This window comes from Taudactylus pleione, unplaced genomic scaffold, assembly GCF_031769625.1.
Source record: "Taudactylus pleione unplaced genomic scaffold, aTauple2 ptg000018l, whole genome shotgun sequence".
Classification (NCBI taxonomy): domain Eukaryota; kingdom Metazoa; phylum Chordata; class Amphibia; order Anura; family Myobatrachidae; genus Taudactylus; species Taudactylus pleione.
Genome location: NW_028284420.1, coordinates 5601822 through 5625780, shown reverse-complemented (window position 1 = coordinate 5625780; position 23959 = coordinate 5601822). Strand labels below are relative to the sequence as shown.

Genomic DNA, 23959 nt, shown 5'->3' with positions numbered 1-23959 from the left:
TATTATTGGTGGCGAATAATGCGTGTGCCTTACATTAACCACACACACTTCCCTCCACCAACTGCAATTGTTTTTCTGCGCTCTTATGTAACAATTGCTCCTGACAGGCCTTAGATTGTAAGCTCATTTGGACTGGACCTTTTTTTCCTATACAATGACCAAGTAATTGTATATTATTTATACTATAATTCCCTCTATGTACAGCACTATGTAATATGTTGGCACTTAATGAATAAACTATAACAGCCAGCCATCTATGACTACAGTCTAACTATCATTTCCATTGATCGGTGGTAATTATTGCAGTACTGGCTGGCATCCATATTTTAACACAATGTTATACTGCAGTCGCATTTACATATTTCACATTTTAACTATGTAAATCTTGTTTTTAAACTATAATTTTTTCACTTTGCACAATGCACTCAATCTTCTAAATAAAAATATGAATAAAACAAATTTAGTATAGGAATGTCACTGTTGTCAGTCCATCTTGTGTACAGAAGTATCTAACACACTGCACTTGGTCTGTTACCACCACTCACAGATCAGTGACTCACTGCAATAATCCCAATTTTTCCACAGTGACAGTTACCATAACACTTCCAAAAAACAGCCTTCTGCAAATGTAAACTCTCAAGCTGGCCCACATAACTAAACTTCAAAGATTTATACAACTTTTTCTAAATCCTATTCAGGAGTCACAGGAACTGTCCATAGCTTGGAACAAACTTCCTGCTAGTCTCAAGGGTGCACTAACTTTTAAAGACGTTTGTCTCACAGAAAAAAAAAAAAAATTCAGAATTAACAGGCTGTACAGCACTGCATACCTTGTAACAGTCCAGAATTTCAGACACAATAAAGGTGCCCCTAAACGGTGCGATCGGCACCTTGCGCTGCAATAGCCGATCCAATGGCCAACATATCGGGTGGTCACCACACACGGAGCGATCCGCTGCCCGACTGCCCGATATGCCGATACCCCCACTACATGGGATCGTATACCCAGATCAAGTGAACATGTAGTAAGATCTGGAGGTGCAATGTACGACCCCACAGGAGCGCGCACTGTCCGATGTCATGCCCACACACATTACGATATAGCAGCGATATCGTACCAATTCGTCAGATCGGCTGCTATATCGCACCGTGTATGAGCACCTTTAGGGACATTGCGTGTCTGGCAATTGTACTGACGGAATCGGTATGAAATACAGACAGTAGGGATCCTGGAATCTCGACGCCAAGATCCCGACAAGGTTAACATAACGACACTTGTTGGTCGGTATGCTAACCCTTCCCCTACCCTAACCCTAACCTACCCCCCTAGTGCCTGAACCTAACCTCCTGTAATCAGTGGATTAAATAGTTAATTTCTACATAGGCATATAAGTTACAAACACATATACCCCTTGCTAGGCCTCTTTGAGGTTTGAAATTAGATTGTCTTATTACAGTTGCTGTTTTTCCATAGAATGGTCAAATTACCTTTTGGGGTCAAAGAAGATATAAATTGAGGCCTAGCTCCTACCTGCCATTTCTACAACTAGAAGTATAATGAGCCATTCATAGCCTACATGTTCTTATCAGTTAGCTACATTCCATTGTAAGATGTGTAGAGATGCTAAGCATTATGGGTAATTAGCAGTGATGTCCAGACTCTACACACAAAGGAGCTTTGAAACAGTTTGTCTCCATACATACTAGGATACGTCATTACTGTATCTCCTTGAGTTTATCTTACTGCTTACGGAGCATGTGCAAGAGAGATAAGTTTGGTCAATGCTACGTTGGACCAATCAGTGCTTGGTACAGTACCTAGTTTGTAACTAGTATGGGCTTAATATCCGGCAAGTCAACACCCCATTTTAGGGTATATAAACCAGAGGTACACAAAGGACCCATTAGCTCGTGGTAGATCTGAGACTGCAGTAGGATGCTGCCAATGTATATTATATATATTATCTGGGCGTTGTGAAACGAGGGCTCCCCAGAGGAGAAGAGAAGATAAGATGAAGTACATCTTATGCTGAAGATGATGAATTACCGGTGTCATCTGAATACATAGACAAAAGTTGAGTATACAGTATACTTTGTATGTTGTTTGATTATTGTTTGTTTGTTACTTGTAAATAAAGTGTGTTCATTCATACTCACTCATATTGGTCACATGTGTGTACTATTTAATTTCGATCAGAACGAATCCCACCGTTATGCACCTCCCCGCACCCTAAACCTAACCCTCTCCCCTTAGTGCCTAACTCTAACCCTCCCCCTAGTGCCAAACCCTCCCCTCCACCCCGTTACTTACCTTCGCCGGGATTCTGACCGGTGTCTGTATTCTGGCGTTGGTAAGGTATTCGACCCCTGGGATACCGAACGCATACCATACTGACCACATGACAGCATACTTGCCAACTCTCCCTCATTGTCAGGGAGACTCCTTGAAATAGCAGCAATTTCCCTGACTCCCTGAAGAGTCTAGGGGGTAAATTTACTACAGTGACAGTTTTTAGAAGGTGTTGCCCATAGCAACCAATCAGATTCTACTTAACATTTAAATAACTAGAATCTGATTGGTTGCTATGGGCAACATCTCTTCTAAAACTCACTTCTAAAAACTCTCACTTTAGTAAATTTACCCCTTGCAATCTCCCTGATTACACCTTACACCCATTATGAAGCTGTTATGGTAAAAAAAACAGTGATTCAAATGGGATCAAAAGTATAATTTCCCTGCATTGGGTATAGGGCACAATGATCCCTATGGCTACATGCATTTTCTGAAAAGTATTAGTGTGTTTTCATCAACAAATAGATCTTACTAACTGCTTTTGTGTTTACATTTGGATGTAAGGCAATGTTATGACACTCCTCTGAGATATAGCAGTACACGTCCACTGTAACGCGGGCTTATAGGTGTTGTTTTCACAATCTCCCTGAAACGCTTTTTCAAAAGTAGGCAAGTATGCATGCAAGAAAATGGGTGTTTTCAGGGAGTCTATTCATGATGTTAATTATTGGGGTCGGACCCCGATAATTAACATTCTAACTCGCCGCGGAATCCGGAGCAATTCTGCATTGCTCCGGCGAGGTGACTGCTGATCCGAAAATCAGCTGTCCCGCAAGCGGCTTCACTGCTCCTTTCAGAGCAGTGAATCTTTTCACTGCTCCTTTCGGATCAGTGACGCTAGTGCGCATGCGTGACCTACAGGCAGGGGTGTAGCGTGTGGCCATGGCACACATGCTCTACCGCGCCCCCCCCCTCCAAGTGTGCCAGGTAGGGGGCATGTCCAGCATGTACCCCCTCACAAAGCTCTCCCCTCCTCATACCTATCCGCCCCCCACACACAGCTCTTCCCCCTTACTCCGTTCTCCTCCCCACACACACAGCTCTCCCCCTTACTCAGCTCACCTCTCCTTACACAGCCCTCCCCCCTCACTCAGCCTCCCCTCACGCACATCACAGTGCTCCACCTCACTCAGAACACCCCTACAGCTCTCCCCCCTCCCTCAGCTCTCTTCCCTTCACACAGCTTTCCCCACTCCCTCAGCCACCCCCTCAGCTCACACACACAGCTTTCGCCACTCACTGAGATCACTCCACACAGCTCTCTCCCTCCTCATTCAGATCCCCCCTTTCACACACACACAGATCCCCCCTCACAAAGATCTCCCCTCCTCACACACTCATACACATACAGCTCTTCCCCTTAACATTGTTTCCGTCCCCTCCCTTCACACACACAGTAGCCCACCTTACTCAGATCTCCTCTCCCTCTCACTGTTCCAGGGTGCCGAGGATCAGCCATCAGACGGGGGGCGGATCACCTGCTACTATGCAGAGCCTGTAGCACATAAAGAGATCAGTGCCTCCATACTAGGGGTATGGTGTGGGCAGAGCCACAAGCGCCACTTTGTCCACACCATGCTTCCTGTCTGGAGGCACTGATCTTTTATGTGCTTCAGGCTCCGCTCAGCAGCAGGTGATCCACCCCCTGTCTGATGCCTGATCTCTGGCACCCTGGATGCAGTAGTCACTTGGAGCAGGCTTCCACTGGAACCACCCTCACTACTCCCCTGCCTACAGGTCACGCATGCGCACAAGAGCCCCGACTTCTGGCGGAAGGAGCCGGACAGGGGAATTCCCATAGGGAAGGAGCGGGTTGCAAGCCCGGAGCAGGCTCCCGCACTCAAGCTCCAAAAGTATTGTATTTTTCGGAGCTTGATGAATTCTGTTACCATACTAATGTATGGGGACTGCGGGCCATTCCGTCAGAGGAATGTAAGCAGGAGATATCTGTGATGTTTCCTGCTTTACCTTCTTGATGAATGGCCCGAAAACTTAATTTTTACAAATGCAGGTAAAAATGTTCATTGTCTCCTGCTTTTGTAAAAAATGAAGTGATGATAAATAGGCCCTTTAGAATCTGTTTTTTGTATGTAAGATATGCATTTCTGTCCTGTGCATGCACACCAAATAGCGTATATATTTGTCCATAAATACTGTTTTACAACTGTATAAGCCTTGCGAAGAAGAACTAGAGTGGTCAAACATAGGCCCTCATTCAGAGCCGTACGCTCTGAGCAGAGCGCACGCTCTGAATGAGGGCCGGCCTCCATTTTCATGGAGCGTCCTCCTGGACGCTCGTATAGCTGTGGGTCACCACCCACAGGCTATACGAGCGTGCATTGTGATGGTCGAGACCATCGCGACCATCGAATTTGCGAGCCGGAGCCTGCGGTTGAGGTTTTCAACCGCAAGCTCCGGAGTGATTTTGGCTCTATCAGAGCCAAAATCACTCCCACTGACATCACTAGTGATGTCAGTGGGCCGGCTTCTGACGGGAGGCGTTCCCGTGGGAACGCCCCCGTCAGGGAGGCACGCCCCCGGCATGCCCACCAAAGGGGGCGTGCTGTCAATCAACATTGACAGCACGCCCCCTTTGATCGGACACAACGAGCGAAGGACTTTCCTTTGCTCGTCGCGTCTGGCGCATGCGCACGACGGAGCTCCCTCCGTCGTGCGCATGCTCAGTCCATAACATCGACCCACTTGCGAGCGGACAGCCGCTCGCGAGTGGGTCTGAATCAGGCCCATAGTCCAATAGACCATAAGGCTTATTCACCTAGATGCATCTGCAGATACGTCATTGTGGAGGCGTGTCACTCCCAGGTGGAGGGATGGTGCACCGATATGTAACAATGATGATAATAGTCGCTGCTGATTGCATATTGACCCCTCATCAGCAAAGAACAACATTGGGTAGAAAATAATGCTTCATGATATTGACATCTATGCATTAACTAAAATTGCAATCAATAAGAAGTTTAACGTCAGAATAATATATTGGGTGCTTTTAATTCTCAAGATATTTGCATTGCATTTTAGCTAAATGCATTAGAATTAAGCCAGAGGGAATCGTCCTGACTACCTTGATGTTTTCATAGAAATGTAAGTGTATTTATCATGTTCCCTTGTCTGCCTCTGTGCTGTAAACTGTAAGCAGCCACTATATTGGTGTTCATTTGCCAGAAGCTGCAATCCATATTTAGCTTTGTGATTCACGTTCCAGACATGCAGGATCCCTGCATTCCTGCAGCCTACGGGAACTAGGCAATAGCTGCACTCTCAGAGCTGTACACTTCTCCACTCTAAGCCACTCTCTATTCATGCTCTGGAGCCTGGTGTAGCTGGTCATCACTTGTCCTAAGAACACCTCTAGAATTAACTTTGGATCTTAGAGAAAGCTTAACCATCATTAAGTTTCCTAAAATGGAAAATAAAGTGTGCCACAGATGGACACTATGCTTATATATCCTCTTAATACACATCCTTTGTACCACGAGCCACATCTGTGTGTTAGCCCCTGTGTTTAATATGATTGTTTTGATTCTGTACCATATGGTTTCCATCTGTTCGAATAACAAATGTAGACACTTCCTACTAACACAAAGGCATCAGGGTACATATCTCTGATATCAGGTACCTACCTCTGCCCCAAGGGTCGGAACAGTGTACTACTGGATTCCAAAGCAAAATTTGGGTAAAGAACTGCAGATGCAGCTCTAGGACCTCCCACTCTCAAAAGAGCAAAAAAGGGGCCTACCCTGACATACGTGTCCTAGGAAGGGGAATTTGTTATTTTGAGACCAGGCCAGGGGCGTTGGAAAGGAGTGGGGCCCCCTTACCTTCAGTCACCCTTGTGTCCACGCCATCTGAACCCCCTCTCGTCCATTGCTTCATCCGCCTCCTAATACATAGATTTGTGGACACATATCTGTCATCTCAAACTACTACACAAATGTCAGGACACCTTCCACTCACCGCCTCCTAATACACAGACATCAATACATGTACCTCTAATGTACATATACCTTTCACTATCCTATTACACAGGTTTCAGGACATGTACCTCTAATGTATGTATACCTCTCACTATCCTAATACACAATATCAGAACATTTAGTTCTCAACTCTTCCTAATACAAAGACAGGATGCATATTTGCCATTAACCTTGTAATATACAGAGATCAGGACACGTACTTCTTCCATTGTACTAATACATTGACATTAGGGGGTATATTTACTAATGTAAGCGTTTTCAGAAGTGGAGATGTTGGCCAGAGCAACCAATCAGATTCTAGCTGTTATCTTCCAGAAGGTGCTAGTTATATAGAATCTGATTGGTTGCTATGGTCAACATCTCCACTTCTAAAAACTCTCAAATATACCCCCAGGACTTGTTATTATCACTTATCCTCCTAATAAGCAGAAACACTCGTATATCTCCTTTTCTCCTAATACTCAAGCTGCATACACACACAACTATTTTTTTAATGATTATCGTTAAACGATATCGTTTAACGATAATTGATGGCAAAAATCGTTCACTTTCTGAGTCAAACGATGAACGATTATCGTTCATGCGCGTTCACGTTTGTCGTTTGTAGTTTGTCGTTCAGTCAGACTTGTCAACTCAACGATTTACATTAAGGGAATATGCAAAAATCGTTTGTAGTTCATAAAAATCGTTCAAGACATTTAGTAAATGAACAACTTTAGTAAACGATTTTAGTTAATTTTTTCAAGGGAAAAAATCGTTTACTAAAATCGTTCATTAAAAAAATCGTTGTGTGTGTATGCAGCTTAAGACATAAAAACTCCTATATGTCATCTCTTCTTAGATATTACTGAATATAACTCATGAGTATTTGAAGCATCAAGAACAATGCAGTGCAGAAACATAATTTAGCAAGAATAGTGAATTAATTAAATGAATTAATTGTTTTTATAAAACTAGTGTATCATTGAAATGACAAAAAAACTGATGAATATATTCAAACGAGGCCAACAACTATTTTTAATTAAGGGAGTGTTAGAGTACTGGGGCCCTGAGGGGGGTTTGGAATGGGAACAAGGGCAGGGGCTTGGGAAAGGATGGGTGGTTGTTGAAGGTAAAACCTGTGCTAATAAATCCGTGACACCATTTTATATACCCAAGAATTATCTGTACTATTCCACCCACACACACACAGCCTCTCACATTTGCTGCCCACAAAAACAAGTGCTTCTGCCTCACAGCTCAAGATATGTTCTTTCTCACCCACTCCTCCTCCCACACACTGACCAGTACATCTAGCAGAGCATCAAACAGCCTCTGCAGTAAACCATTCTGCAACGGAACAATCACTGGCAAAGTTATTATAAAGGAGTGCTTTATTTTTCACAAAAATATTAACTATTGTAGACAAATTGTAATTCCTACACCGTTCACCTGATTTGGATGTAATTACCCTCAAATTAAATCTGAAAGTCTGCAGTTAAAGCACATCTTGTTTGTTTCATTTCAAAGCCATTGTGGTGGTGAATAGAGGCCAAAATAGGAAAATTCTGTCAATGACCCAATATTTATGCACCTGACTGTACTTGCCAACTCTCCCTCATTGTCAGGGAGACTTCCTGAAATAGCAGCAATCTCCCTGTCTCCCTGAAGAGTCTAGCAATCTCCCTGATTGCACCTTACCCCCATTATGCTGCTGTTATATTCACATTCAAATGGGATCATCAGTGCTATTTGCTTGCAGTGATTGTACGGCACAATAATCCCTATGGCTACATACATTTCATATAAGGTTTCTCGTGGCTACTTCTATGGAACAGCTTGTAAAACAATGCATGTAGATCATTCCTACTAACTACTTTGGGGCTCATTTACAATTGTATGACTCACCTCTCAGATGTAACAGTACACGTACACGTTACTGCTGCGCTCATAGGTGTTGCTTTAACAATCTCCCTGCGATGCTTTTTCAAAAGTAGGCAAGTATGATAAAATTGCTTGTTTTCCAGCTTAAGGAAAGAGAAGCGAGTTTCCCACCAGAGAATTGTAACCATTTATGGGAAGAAAAGGCTGTCATGACATATAGGTACTTTAGGTTGTAATATAGAATAATAAAATCTTATTTCTTATTGCGATTCCACTCTATGCTGCATTCTTACTAGTGTACCGGTTAGGTCCACTATGTCATCTCAACACTGATCGCGGGGATAGTTTACTAACCATCCGCCGGCCTGTGTCATACCCTCCCAACATGACCCTCTCCAGGAGGGACACAATGCTCTGGTCCTGGACTTCCCTGGTAATTTTTGATTGGTGGTGGCTCCAGCTGTCACCGCGCCGGAGCAATGAAGAATAGCTCCGGATTCCGCAGCGAGTTAGAATGTTAATTATCGGAGTCCGAACGGTATAAAAACATCATGAATAGGCCCCTTAGGGGTAGATTAAATTTAGCGCCTCACATCTCCACTGTATATTACTGGTATGAAACATCCCTTTTATTTGCTGTGTAAGCAAATATAGGCAATATTTTCTGTACCAGGTCCGTAATACCCGAATGTGTGCGCAGCAATCTCCCCCTTAGTCAGTGGCAGGGGGCGCTGTTTGGACCTGTCAATTTTCCTGTTTATTATCAATGTCCTCTTTTATCCCCAGCATCTCCTGGCCTCCCCTATCTCTTCCCCATGAGGCCATGGCCCTTTTTCAGGTGCACTATCTTATGGTGCTATTTAAAAAGGAAGGGGGGGGGGGTGCACTAATGCTCTCTCTGGCACAGGGCACCAAAAAGTCTAGTTACGGTACTGGTGGCGTGTCTATAATGAGTGCAGGGAGTGTAGTGCGCACAGGCCTCTGGGTCTAGGAGGGCCCACACCACACACCCTGCATCCATATTCTTCAATACTTACTTCTCCGGAGCCCCGCATCAGCAGCGGCAGCGCTGCACAAATCACCGGGTAAATGGCACAGATGCCATTTTCTTAGCGATTTGTGCATATGCAGTTGAAAAATCACCAGGAACATGTGCATTGCGCCATTTTCCCGGTGATCTGCACATGTGCAGTAGATTCCAGTACAGTGCCAGAGTCTACTCACTTACGCCGTCGGCTGGAGAAGAGAGGAGAAGGCCCCCTCCTTACTTGATATGCCCCTGCCCTTAGTGTATTACTCTTCCCACTCAACATCAGCTCTACAGAGTTAGATGTAACCATGGTTTTATACCTGAATTTATCATAAAGTCAAACTATGCAAATGTATAGGACAGCATGTTCTGGGGCCTGGGAAAAAATGGTGTTATGTTCACTTTATTTGTACTGCTTTCTCTTTACTACTTTGATATCCGATGAGCCCCGAACATTGTTCAGGCATTAATTGATCCCCGCAATCAACGAAAAATGTTTTTTTTTTATCCCCGTTTTTTGCCAATGTTTTTTTTTTCACCCTATCCTATTATTTCAAAAGGCATGTAGCACAGTCCATTTTACATAAATATACACTTTCACCAATGAGTCGACCACATCAGTATATTTACTAATTAACCTGGTCATTAATAACACTATTATTAAAATCTAATTTATACATATATCATGTAAAATATGAAGAGGAATTGAAGTGTATTTAATTAGAATAGTATACATTTTCTCTTATATTGGATGCTTTGTTCTGAGGCTTCTATTATTTCAGCATCGTGAACATTTTTAAGGGTGTGGTGTATGAGATCAACACTCATAATGCCAACATTCACCGTGTCAAAGTGGTCTAAAAGTCGACAGGGTATCAAAGTTGACAGTGATCATGTCAACATGTTCAACATGTCAGCATTATGCATGTGGATATTGCGAATGTTGACAATACTGTGCAACGCTAAATGCAGCCTAACCGTAGCCCTACCCACAGCCTAACCCTAACTGCAGCCTAACCTTAACCCTTCCCACAGGTTAACCCTAACCACAGCCTAACCTTAACCCTACCCACAGACTAAGCCTATCCCTACACACAGCCTAAGCCTAACCTTAGCCCTACCCACATTCTAACTCTACCCAGAGCCTAACCCTAACCACAGCCTAACGCTAACCCTAGCCACAGCCTAAACCTAACCCCAACGCTGATATATTCATACTGTAGACAAGCATAATGTCCACATTATGAAAGAAGTTGTCAACATTCTGAATGTCATCATTAATGTTTCAACATTGTGAAATTTGAAAATATAACTACATAAAATTTTTTACAGCCTGTGGATGTCATTGTTCACATTCATATAAGTGAAAAAGTTTAGCCACTGACTAAATGTTCTCTAGTGTAGCCTGTAATAGACTAGACAAGGCAGGAGTGCTAGCATAAAATTAAATATAGTAAAGACGGGGGGGTTTCTTACATTAAATAAATTGTAACATTCAATTAAAATGTTTCAATACGTTTTTAATTAGATAACAAGATAACAAAATTAATGTGTATACAGGATGATTATTATTATTATAAAGCACCAACGTATTGTGCAGTTCTCTACGTAGCGGCCATTACAATACAAACAAAATAAGTACAATTACATGAAACAAGGTAAAGATGGTCCTGTTGAAATGAGCTTACAATGTAAGTGTTGTGGTGAGCAATTCATACATAAGGTAGTAATATAGCTGTTGTTGGGGAGAATGTGATTAAGACAGAAGCATTGTCATCCACCAATATTAAACCAACCAATGACAACTGCCATTTGTGTGCAACCACCGGCATTGTAGTACGACTGGAATGAATTAGACACTGGAAGGTAGAAGTAAGGACAGTTACTTTATATAAAACAGGGGTTAATATTTTAGATTAAAGAAAACTATGGCTTTATGGTTGATATGGAACTACAGCTTTAAGGTTGTATTCCACTAACATTTCGAAATTCCTTTTAAAGATACATGTACCATTTTCAACTGCATTAAAACATGTCATATGCACTTTATTTAAACAACATTAAACATCAATTGCATCAAGTTAAATGCATAAAGTATATACATATTATCTCAGCTGATAGTTTCACATGCATTTACATACAATACATTTTGTTTAAAAATACATGTGAAATGGACAATTCTAATGCCAGTTGGTACAAAGCTTTACTATTCATTAATTTGACAACATTTGGCACGATATATGATTCTCATCTGGCATCTAATTGATGCCCATGGGTATAACTACCATAGATGCAAGGTATGCAGCTGCTATGGGGCCCAGAGCTGAGGGGTCCCATGTTCCTTGTCAAAGTTACATGTGTTATATACATTTGTTACCATTGGATGGTACATAGGGGTTCTTACAAACTTTTGCTATGGGGCCTTCAAATACCTAGTTACGCCCCTGTTGATACCCAAAGATGATGTGTGTATGACTGAACTTTTTGGAGTTCCAAATATAAACTTTTTTTTAGAGAGGAACAAGTAAGTTCCTCTCTGATAAAGCGTACCTGGGAGACTATTTATCAGATATTTGTGAGGCATACCCCAAAAACACCAATTTCCGGGAAGTACCTGTAAATATTAAGGTTGCCGTGAATGTAAAATGGATAGACTGCAGCAGATATCTTCAATATGTTCTGCAGTCCCTCCATGTCTGATAACAGAAGCAGACTGCATACACGTCTATGGGGGCTGCTAGGCTGTCGGACGGGGGCTGCTAGGATGGGCAGCACAGATGGTGTAATGGTTAACATTACTGCCTCACAGCACTGAGGTCATGGGTTCGATTCCCACCACGGCCCTACCTGTGTGGATTTTGTATATTCTCCCTGTGATTGCGTGGGTTTCCCTCGGGTAATCCAGTTTCCTCCCACACTCCAAAAATATACTGGTAGGTTAATTGGCTCCCAACACAAATTAACCTTAGTGTGTATGTGTGCGCGCATGTGACAGGGAATATAGAGTGTAAGCTCCACTGGGGCAGGGCCTGATGTGAATGACCAAATATTCTTTGTAAAGCGCTGCGAAACATGTGTGCGCTATATAAATAACTGGTAATAATAATAATAATTTACCAAGCTTTGGAAAGAGAGCTTGGTCCCGGCAGCTGACGCTAGCTGAATATGGCGTTAACTGCTGTAGGCTATGGGCTAGAGATTGCCGCAATTACAAGGAGAGGGTTCCATCCACAGCAATGGCAGCCGCAGATGCGTGGTCAGCATGAACAGCAGCACTGTAGGGTCTTGAAAGAGACATGTAGTGATTACATTATCAATCATTTAACATTTTACACATCACAGGAACAGGCTCCTTTCGGGTCTCTGTCCCTGTATGTGTAACTTAATACATTTGGGCGGCACATAATTTCTTTTTGCGGCGAACAACATTGATAAGAAATTATAATTATCGTGTCTAAAACCCAACAATTGCTAAACCTGCCCCTCAGTCTTCATGGTAGCATGGATGTAAGAGGGGAACTGATGTATGGTGAGTCTCTCTCGGAGATAGTGTGAGGGAGAATTAGACCATGGGTGGTATTCAATTAGTTTTGCACCCGCGATAAAGTTCCGCCTGCCGGACTTTTTGCTACATCGCGTCTTTTGGCCGTGGAAACATATCGTGCGCGCCCCCGCTATTCGCCGTATTCAATTCCAAAAGATGCAAATACGGTTACACGCGAAGTCAGAACAGGCGGAAAGTGCTGTCAGAATCGGTGAAATCAGCCTGAACCCCATAAAAAGATGCAGAAACATTGGAGATCAAAGTAGTAGTGCCGGATTAGTCCTAACAAAACTGTTTGGGGTACTTAAGTGGGTACAATAGCCTCTAATTAGCGTCTTTGCACAAGTGGTGAAGAATGGCATAAAATAATTTTTTTTTTTTTAGAAAATAAGTAGTCCTGTCAAATTTGGGGTACCTGAAAATGGGTGCTAGCATCTTTTAATGTCTCTAAAGTGAAGTTTTAATGAAAGTGAAATTCCTCCCTCATAAAAGCACCTGCAAACCCAAAACACTTGACCCATTCTTAGAGCGTCCCCAGAACCTTAATTCGGTAGTTTGCAAAGTTGTCCCCCTACTTTGTACTTTTTCACCCCCAACTTCAATGTACTTTTTTGGTGTGTACTTTACTGTTTTCCAGGAATTTTTTGACGCATTTGCCATTTGGGGGCTGTCCCAAGGGTTCTGACTGGTTTCCCCACCTTTGCACCCCAAACAAAAATGTTGCACTTCTTTTCTCCTGCTATTCAGAGGCAAACTTCTTCACCTATTACATTGCATTGACTTTCCGAGTACGCGACAAGCGGATGGAACTGAATACGGCAATACATTTCTGACAGGCAAAAAGTCGCAATCGGCGATACTTTTTCGTGGATCTCGGCTTTTCGCTTCTAATTGAATATGGCCCAATGTGGGCAATGATGATGGGTCAATGAGATTGAGACTTCAAGGGCTATATATAGAGATGTGATGGAGAATAGGATTGAGGCAGGCTATGATGTGCATCGAAGAGAGTGTAGTGTAAATGGGATGAGCTATGGAGGGGGGTTAATGTGTATGGCCCCCAATTATTAGTGGAGACCATATAGCCATGTTTTTAAATTCGCCTGGATACCACATTTTTAGGATGGCTCCTACTGTAGTCTCAAAATTTGTTGAGCCCTAACATGTCATGCTGAACATTGAAGATGGAAAGTTTATCTTTATTCTCAGGCTGAGAGTACATGCCATCTGTATGAGTCATGGCTGGCAACATGATGAAGAGGTGGAGTGGGCGGTATTAGTAACTAATAAACACTCAGAGATTTGAATGCAGGGAATAGCCTTGTATTTGGGATCTAGCTAGGAAAGAGTGTGCTCTATTCCTTTCAGTGATTTCATTGTTATATAACACACATTTGCTTTTATATCATTCAAATCACAGAGTAGTGATTTCTCCAGTGTACTAGCATGTCACTTGCATCAAGAGCCACCTTATTGGCGAGGATGATTTATAACTGCAAAGTCTTGCTGGTGTACTGTGCTGTGATGACACCATAGTAAAGTACACTACAACGTTTCCCAGTTAGAAACGTTCCTCCATTTCAGTATGTCCTGCTGTGGTAGAGCAATGGAGAAAGAGGGTTTTTCTGCTTCAAAAGAAACTTCTGTTGCCCACATGTACTGGTGTGCCTGTGTGTGTGCGTGTGCACTTTCAGACCACTGTCAGCTGCCAGCCCCATACTGGCACAGCACAGGCCTCACCTTCCCCTCTGACGATCCTGACTACCTTTCTGACCTTGGTCTGGGGGTAACCACAGCATGTCAGCTAAATGTCAGATAGTGAATATCAGTGTGCGTGTGAGTGTTTGTTGTATATGTATGTGATAGACTAACTATGACATAATGAGTGGTTTTACACTGGATGTGTGCTATGAACATTCGGCCTGATTCAGAGCCGGACGCTCTGACAAAGCGCTCAATCTGAATAAGGGCCTGCCTTCTTGTTTTTTAAGGCGGCCTCCTGGCCGCTCGCATAGCTGTGGGTGACCACCCACAGCTATAGCTAGCGGCCATGATGATGGTCAAGACCATCGCGACCATCGGGCTTGCGACGAGACCCTTGTGGTAGGGTCTCATTGCCGCAAGCCCCAGAGAGCTTTCGGCTCTAACAGAGCCGGAATCTCTCCACTGACATCACTTGTGATGTCAGTGGGGCCGGCCCCAGATGGTAGGCGTTCCCATGGGAACGCCTCCATCTGGGCAGCCACGCCCCTGGCCCGTCCCTCTAAAGGGGGCGTGCTGTCACTATACATCGACCACACGCCCCCTTTGGTACGAGACCTGGAGCGACGGATTACCCGTCGCTATCTGGGTCTCGGGCATGCGCACGACGGAGCCGGCTCCATCGTGCGCATGCGCACTGGGCCACCATCGACTAACTTGCGAGCACATAGCACTCGCGAGCGGGTCTGAATCAGGCCCCTGGTGCAATAGAGTGTGAAATGTGTGTAAGTACTAATTGTGACCATTTATGTGTGTGAGTGTGCACTGTGCCCAAGTGTGACTGAGATTGTATGTTTGAATTGTGAGAATGAACTTTATAATGTCCCCGGTAACAGCACTGCACGTGATTATAATCTACACACAATATGTTGTGTTGAAACTTTGGTGTCTGGCTCTGGTTCTGCACCATTAGCCACACCACTGTCATTGAGAACACCAACATTTGTATTAGTATTGTATGTAAATTTCTACATTTGGAGGTTTTGTTATTGTTTTCCTACTTTCCACTAATTAGTGTTTCAGACACTCCCTAATAATTCATGCCCTAGGCTGTCTAGGTGCGCTTAATGGTAGTGCCGCCGCGGATAGTGGCTAGCTTTGCTGGAGTCATAGGTTAAATGGACTCTTTAGCCGTGCAAGTGTGTAGCAAATTTCAAATTTAAGCTACATTGGGGCAGGGACTGTTTTGAATGAGTGCATATTCACTGTACAGTACTGTATAATATGATTGCCAATATTTAAAGAAACAATATTCTAAATAATAATAATAATAAGTGTTAGCCTTTCAATCACACTTATAGATAATTGCATTTATTTGTCCAATGTTAAACATACAATGGTGCCGTTGGAAAAATTAAAAATAGTAGTGGTTAGGCTGAGCATTAAGTGCAGTCATTATTTTGTAGAATTTGTATTTTTCTCAAGCGGACTTCCTTATAGCATTATGTTTTGTGTTTTTTCTCATATATGGTTTTTATTATATGACCTGTTACTACATTGTATTATTGTAATTAATATACCCATGTCAATCTGTTACATATGTAGTTTCTATTGTTTGTAGTATCTGTAACTGATGCTTATGCCTCAATAAAAATATAAAAAAAAAAGCATACAATGGTGCCATATGTAATAAAAACAATTTTAATATTCCCTCCTCTTATGATTAAATTAAGGTATAATGGCTAAATTGAATGTGACACCTAGGCGCACTTAAGTTAGCTCCTGAGAGTGGAGACTAAGGGCCTGATTCAGAGCCGGATGCTCTGACCAGAGCGCTCGCTCTGAATCAGGGCCCACCTCCATAAATATGGAGCATCCTCCTGGACGCTCGTATAGCTGTGGGTCACCACCCACAGCCTATACGAGCGTGCAGGATGATGGTCGCGATGGTCTTGACCATCGCGACCATCGCCAGTGTGAGCAGAAGCATGCGGTTGAGTTTCTCAACCGCAAGGCCAGGAGTGATTTTGGCTCTATAAGAGCCAAAATCACTCCCACTGACATCACTAGTGATGTCAGTGGGGTCGGCTTCTGACGGTAGGCATTCCCTTGGGAACGCCTCCGTCTGGCAGGCACGCCCACCAAAGGGGGCGTGCTGTCAATCAACATCGACAGCACGCCCCCTTTGATCAGACACAACGAGCGAAGGAAAGTCTTTCGCTCGTCGCGTCTCGCGCATGCCACGACGGAGCTCCCTCCGTCGTGCGCATGCGCACACCATCGACCCACTTGCGAGCGGACAGCCGCTCGCGAGTGGGTCTGAATCAGGCCCTAGATGTGTACTTGATGCAAAGCAGATCTACAAAGCAAATGGCTGCAAAACAAATGCACTTTGAGCATTGACGTAAATGAAGTCCAGTAGAGACAGCCATTTTGTTGGCTCTACCTCTGATGATGGTAACTATGAGCTGCTTGTTGCACAGTTAAGGTGCGTACACACGGGACGATTTTTTAAAGGATTGGACGTTAACGATATCGTAGTCGTTCAAGAAATCGTCCAGTTTCTGACCCAAAACGATGAACGATAGCTACCAATGGGCGCTCCCTGACGATATTGTCAAGTTGAACATGTTCGGGGATGAGGGAGGGAGCCCGGCACTGAACGTAATTGTTCTTGATCGCCATTAACAACACTGAGCACACCCCTGCCGGGGACACACAGGACGATTTTGTTCGGGGAGCGAATCATCCCTTGTGTATGCACCTTTACTTACATGCTCACCAGTGCCAAATAGTGCTTTCTTTACTTGGGTGGCCCAAGGCCCAGTACTTGCAGTAAATAAATATATGTTTCATAAGGAGATCCTTTTACACAAGACATTAAAAGCACCACATCTCCAATGCAGTATTAAGAATTATAACTGATGGTGGGACCCACCCCATTCCACTGCCTATGGGCACACCCCATTCCACTGCCTATGGGCACACCCCATTCCACTGCCTATGGGCACACCCCATTCCACTGCCTATGGGCACACCCCATTCCACTGCCTATGGGCACACCCCATTCCACTGCCTATGGGCACACCCCATTCCACTGCCTATGGGCACACCCCATTCTTTGGAAAACCCATTGAACTGTGAGTCATAGGAGAATGCAAGGGTGCGCTCATCCCTTTGGCAGGATTCCCTACAAACACACTTCGTATGTATATAGGTAAAATAAAATACAATATAGCAGATTTCGGTCTCTTTATGAGTAGTTAATTTCTAAAGCAATGATTCTCTTAGCAGAGACTGCTTATAATTATAGCACACAAAGTACAGACATTGCAGTGAAGTGGTAGGAAGTGAGACAATGGTGCAGTAAAATTCCTGCCCTTGGGCTGTAAAATGTAAAGAGAAAACTGTTGTTGAGAAGCTGGAAGCACAAGATGTACCGTCAGACTTTGCTTATACAACGGCTGCTTTACACTTACACATAGTTTATCCTGTAGAAAAGATGCAATGAAATAGGCGTGTACAACATGAAACGTATAGTTGCAGCATTTTCAACCTTTTCAGTGTATAGAAATGCGTATGAGCAGTTGTGGTAAAACAAATAATAAGTAGGATATAGATAGTGTAAAAATTGCCACTAAAAGGTGTTCTATAAAGAAACTGATAAGATTCTAGCAACCAATCAGATTGTAACTGTGACATCTGTTGCACAGTACAGAAACTAACAGGGAATTATCTGATTGGTAGCAGCATGTCAGCGCACGCAGCACCTTGTTACTAAATAAGCCCCTGAATGCTTCTACAACAGTTTTGAAGAATGATGTACAAATGTATTTCCTTCGGAAATTACTCAGGTGTCAAGAGGTTCATGTTACTTGTCCCACAACTCCACAACATTAATGGTTAAGTTAGAACCCACTTCGGTGAGTGTTTCTATGGCTGAGAGAGGATATAAACCATAGTGCTTAAACACACAACTGCAGTCATTTGGACACACAAATACTCATGAGCAAACAGAGGCAGAGCACATCTAAGGGCTCGTTCACATGGCTTATTTGGCCTGTACAATGCCATTTCTGTTCTAGCGTGTTCCCCGTGAACAGCATAAAGCGTATTCTGCAAGCATAGATATAATTAAGCCATCTAATAGAACAAATGGGCTATTCATAAATCATTTTCAGCAAAATGTGCCAAGAACTAAATGATGCAGCAATTTATATGTTTGCAGTATTTAGGTCCATTTCAGTTCACTAATAACTAATAAATTCAGCTGTCCCCGCAAATGGCTGCACTGCTTTTCGGAGCAGTGACGGGACTGCGCATACGCGACCTACAGGTCACGCATGTGCACAAGAGCCCCGACGTCCGACGGAAGGAGCCGGACAGGGGCGGATCCCTCTTTGCAACCCGGACTTCCTTCCCATAGGGAGGAGCGAGTTGCGAGCACGGAGCAGGAGCATCTGAAGATGGCGAATGCCCCCGCAGTCAAGCTCCGAAATATAATATTTTCGGAGCTTGATGAATTCTATCCCCATACTAGTGTATGGGGACAGCGGGCCATTCCGCAAAAGGAAGGTAAGTAGGAGATATCTGTGATACTAGTGTATGGGGACAGCGGGCCATTCCGCAAAAGGAAGGTAAGTAGGAGATATCTGTGATACTAGTGTATGGGGACAGCGGGCCATTCCGTAAAAGGAAGGAAAGTAGGAGATATCTGTGATACTAGTGTATGGGGACAGCGGGCCATTCCGCAAAAGGAAGGTAAGTAGGAGATATCTGTGATACTAGTGTATGGGGACAGCGGGCCATTCCGCAAAAGGAAGGTAAGTAGGAGATATCTGTGATACTAGTGTATGGGGACAGCGGGCCATTCCGTAAAAGGAAGGTAAGTAGGAGATATCTGTGATATCTTCTGCATTACCTTCTTTATGAATGGACCGATAACTTAATTTTTACAATTGCAGGTGAAAATGTGCATGATGATGATGAATAGGCCCCTGAATACCTTAACAGTATGTTAACATTCTCAAAATTGGCAACTTTGCTGGGAAAATACTAATCAGCCTTTGTGATAGATTAATTACTGTTAGCATCTCAAATATTTACCAGCCTGTCATTACAAATCAGGCTATTAATGACATATTGGACACGTGCTACTGCAATGTGTGCATGAAAATAATATGTATTCATCTGTTTGCAGAGTTGTATGCTTCTTGCAGGGTTCCTACCCCTATCCAGAGCCGTAACTACACTTTTTGGTATCCTGCCGCGAGTCGTACCAACTCTAGTTACGGCCCTGCCCCTATCCATACACTTGGTTTGCTACTAGGTATCATCATCATGGAGTATGGTAGGTGAAAAAGATGTGCATGAAAACATGTGTACTTACGCTTATGTCCAACTCTGCATAGTCTGCGGATGTGACAACGTTTCTTCCCTGAACTCTGCCTACTTGAGAACTCCCTGGTACAACCCAGTTATCCCACTTCTTCATAAATGGAGATGCTATCAAAATGCATTTGAGTCTGCTAGTAATTGCATACACTTGGTACCGGAGCATGCACAGTGCGAAAACACACAGGATACGCTCTACAAATAGAGCTTTCTGCACATGCCCTGCTGGTATGTTCAACTCAGCATCAGACCCACTGTCTTCTGAGTGGAATTTACATCAAACAACACTTAGGCCCGTTCACAATTAGGTGCGAAAAGTGCGTACTTTTCGCATTCCGGAGTTTCCGTCGTCATCGCTGGTTTTGCTTGCGGAAAAGTATCGCGCTCGAACCCTGCTTATCCCCGTATTCAATTCGAAATCATCGAAAACGCAACCGGCGAATTCGGACCTGGTGAAAATTCCTGTCAGATTTAGGGAAATCAGCCTGACACCCCCAAAAGATGCATTGGCATTGGGGTTCACTATAGAAACCCCCGAATAGGCCTGCTGAAGCTATTTGGGGTACTTAAATGCTCTCAATAGCTGCTAATTAGCATTTTTTTGCAGGAAATAAGTAGTCCCAGCAAATTTGGGGTACATGAAAATGGGTGCTAGCATATTTTGAAGTTGCTAAAGTGAATTTTTTAAAATCTTTAAAAATCCACCTGCAGCAAACACCTGCAATCTTAAAAACATCTGGGGCATACTTGGGGACCCCCCTGGTGTCTATTTCGCTAGTTTTTAAGTTTGTCCCACAACTTTGTACTTTTTCGCCCCTTTTTTCAAAGTCATTTTTTGGGGTGTTCTTAAGATTTTTTTTTTTACTTTTTTTGACACAGTTTGGGGGACTGTCCCAAGGGTGCTGGGTGGTTCCCGCAAGTTTGCACCCCAAAACCCCAATTCTGCACTTTTTTCCGACAGGTTTCAGTAGCGAATCTTTTTCGCCTATTCCAATGCATTGACTTTCAGCACCAGCGAAAATTTCCTGGAATTGAATACGGGGATAAGTTTTCGCCTGGCGAAATGACATAGCCGGCGAAACTTTACAGCGGAAACTGACTTTTCGCACCTAATTGAATACCCCCCTAAGTGGTTTATTTAGTCAAACACATGTATAGAGCTGATTCCTTGTCATCGCTTTTCACAGTGATAGAAATCCACCTAATACCACTGTTTATTAATAAAGACTCACTGAGAGAGCTGAGCTATACTCAACTGCATCATCAGTACTCACATTATGTTTATGCATGACCTGGCTAGCTGGAGAGAGATCTTTTCTCCATTTGATAAATAAACCTATTTGTACTGAAGGTGCTCTCAGATACACTTGTTATCTGGATTTTTGACTGGTGTATGGGAACTATCTGAACAGATGACAGTTGTCACTAAATTGATCTGTCAAAATCGTGGCACCACATTGTTGGTATTTCCAATTGTATGGCTTATGATTTGGTGCCAAAATTCTGCTATTGAAATTATGTGTAATGATATACATGCTGGGGAACATGGGTGTAGCTGTAGTGGGTGCAGGGAGTGCCATTGCTATGGGGTCCAGAGGCTTAGGGGACCCATCTCTGTGGCCTGACTCAACTGCACCCAGGTCAGAAAGTTGCCTACCAGGTTCCTAGAATTGCCTGCTAAGCATTGTGTGGCATAATGTGAACTGTGGGCACTATAATATCGCATAATTTTCACTAGATGCACTGTATGGTATAGTGAGATTTGGGCACTACTATGAGGCATAACATAAAATTAACAACTGCTATGGAGAGAGATGTTTCTCTAGAAGGGGGTATGGGCCCCTTCAAAATATTGCAATAGGGCCCACAAAGTTCTGGCTACGCCCCGGTTGGGGAATATCGGTGCAAGTTGTATTTATTACGTGACGCCACTATCTTCCAGCTGCACTGACCAACCAGTATGTGTACGATCTTCTACCAGATTTAGCAGGTGCATTGTTCCATATCCCATGTCATTTTCAGGGTCTTATAAAACAGACCATGGTTATACAGTATTACCATTATTCTGTGGAATCACAATTGACTTGTGCCGGACATGTTGTTTACCAAGATGGTCCCCAGAAGAGATTTATCTGGCACATACCCATCATTCACACCCTTTAACCCTGTAATGGCTGAACAAGTATGACATTGGTTAAATATCTAATATACAAATTTATAGTAAAGAAAACATAAGTAATAGGTCAGTCAAATATTTACATGAGAGACCAATATATACTGATAAATTACATGCATTAAAATCTCATAGATTTTTGGATGTGACACTAAGACTTACAAGTAGTCACAGTAATTCTGGGATATTATTTTCATAAATCACTTTATTTTACAGATAAAGGGAGTGATAACACAAGAATAATAATTAACTGTTCATTTGGGGGTCACCATTTGTGAAACTGACATTATTGGACATTTAAATTTAAAATACAAATTAATCCAACACAAAATTTAATCCCAGAAATAACATTCCATGACAGGCCGTACGGTGTTTGACTGCATATATCATTGTTATGTAGTTGAATTAAAACCAGTTCTCTGTTAAGACCCATTTTAGGCTCTGTAAGGTTTTCAGCTATGTAATTATATGTTTATATAGCCCTTATACTATGTATTTTAGGTCTAGTGGTTAATGTGAATATCAATATGGTGTAATCTATAGGTTAACTATGGTTAACTAACTTTTACTTGGTGATGTTAGCTTGGTAACAGTGGAGCTAGGTCTCCTGCAATAGTACAAGAATGAATGTGGATAGACTGTCACAGACTCTATAAGGCTAACAGCATGCACAGATGTACAGTCACCATTCTCACCTGGTAGATCATAACTTTGAAGTTCCTTCGTCTCAGGAGCTCGGACTCATTGGTTTCCAACTTTTTGATCTGTGCTTGCTGCCTCTCCAGGTTTTGTCTCACTGTCTTGACATTGACGCTCACCTTCCTCACTTTCTCTAAAAGTTTACTGGCTGTGTTACTGGTGGTGGCATGGGACTTGGTCAGCTTGGTCAGTTCTCCTTGAATGCTGCCAACTACATTTTCCATCTCTTGTTGTCTTGTCTCTAGTTGGGTTTGGGTCACTTGAATCTGGTCCACTGCTCCTATGATCTTATCGAGCAGGCTCAGCACCAGTACCCCATTGATTTGATCTGCCTTGATGAGTTCGTTGTCTGAAGTTTCTCCTGGAGGAGTGTCGGGGATGATGGAGGGCTGCTCGACTATCTGCAAGGTTGTATCCGCCATTGTGACAGCTGTCTTAAATGGGAAAAGTTTTAAATGTGTTCAAACTAGAACGAGAATAGAGAGGAAAAACAAGCAGTGTGGGATCCAGAAACTTTGATAATGCTGGTTACTGGGATGCCGGCCAGAAATAGCGAGCATGGGACGTGTGTGTATGTGTGTGTGTGTGAGCTTCTATGCAGAATAGCAGTGCTCTGCATAACTGTACTGGCAGGGTTGGACCTGAGAAAAGGGGGAGAGACTATATTCACTGAATCCCTGTCATTGGGTAACTCCACCCAGAGTATACTGGAGAAGCCAACTGCTGAGCCAACCTCTCCCTCATCTCCTTCTGAAATGATTAAAATAGTTATAAGGGAGGTGACTGGTCTCTTTGCATGCAAACACAGGCTGAGGAATGCACCAGTAGAGGGAGAGCACAGGACACTCAGGCTTATCATGTAATGGGGATTCCTAATACATTAACCTCTTCACTGCCAGCGAGTGTTTAGTGATAGGCAAAGGTTAACATAATGTTAGCTCTTCCTTCAAGAGTGAATGTTTATGATGTTATGTTAACCATTTCTGTTTCAGGAAGCAATCATATTATCACTAGCAGTACATAATGGAAATTACCTATTTCTTATAAATTAGAGAGAATTGCCAGATCAGAGAAAAGCAATATATATTTATTTTCCAAAAGTGCTGGGTGTAGCATTGTCACCCAGCAGTGTGGTAAAGGCTAATCCATTAAGGTACGCATCTCAACATTTTCACTTGGCCAAATAGGTTAAAACTTGTAATAAAAT

At 43.1% G+C, this 23959-nt stretch overlaps 1 protein-coding gene across 1 annotated transcript in view; it reads right to left on the bottom strand.

Annotated features, from left to right (window-relative positions):
• CAVIN1 (caveolae associated protein 1) overlaps positions 1 to 23385 on the bottom strand; it is a 69248-nt gene extending 45863 nt beyond the window's left edge. The window contains exon 1 of the mRNA XM_088442452.1: positions 22749 to 23385. Within this exon, the coding sequence (XP_088298578.1) occupies positions 22749 to 23174 (426 nt within the window). The 5' untranslated portion in view covers positions 23175 to 23385. The remainder of the gene's footprint in view (positions 1 to 22748) is intronic.
• Positions 23386 to 23959: the final 574 nt, after the last annotated feature.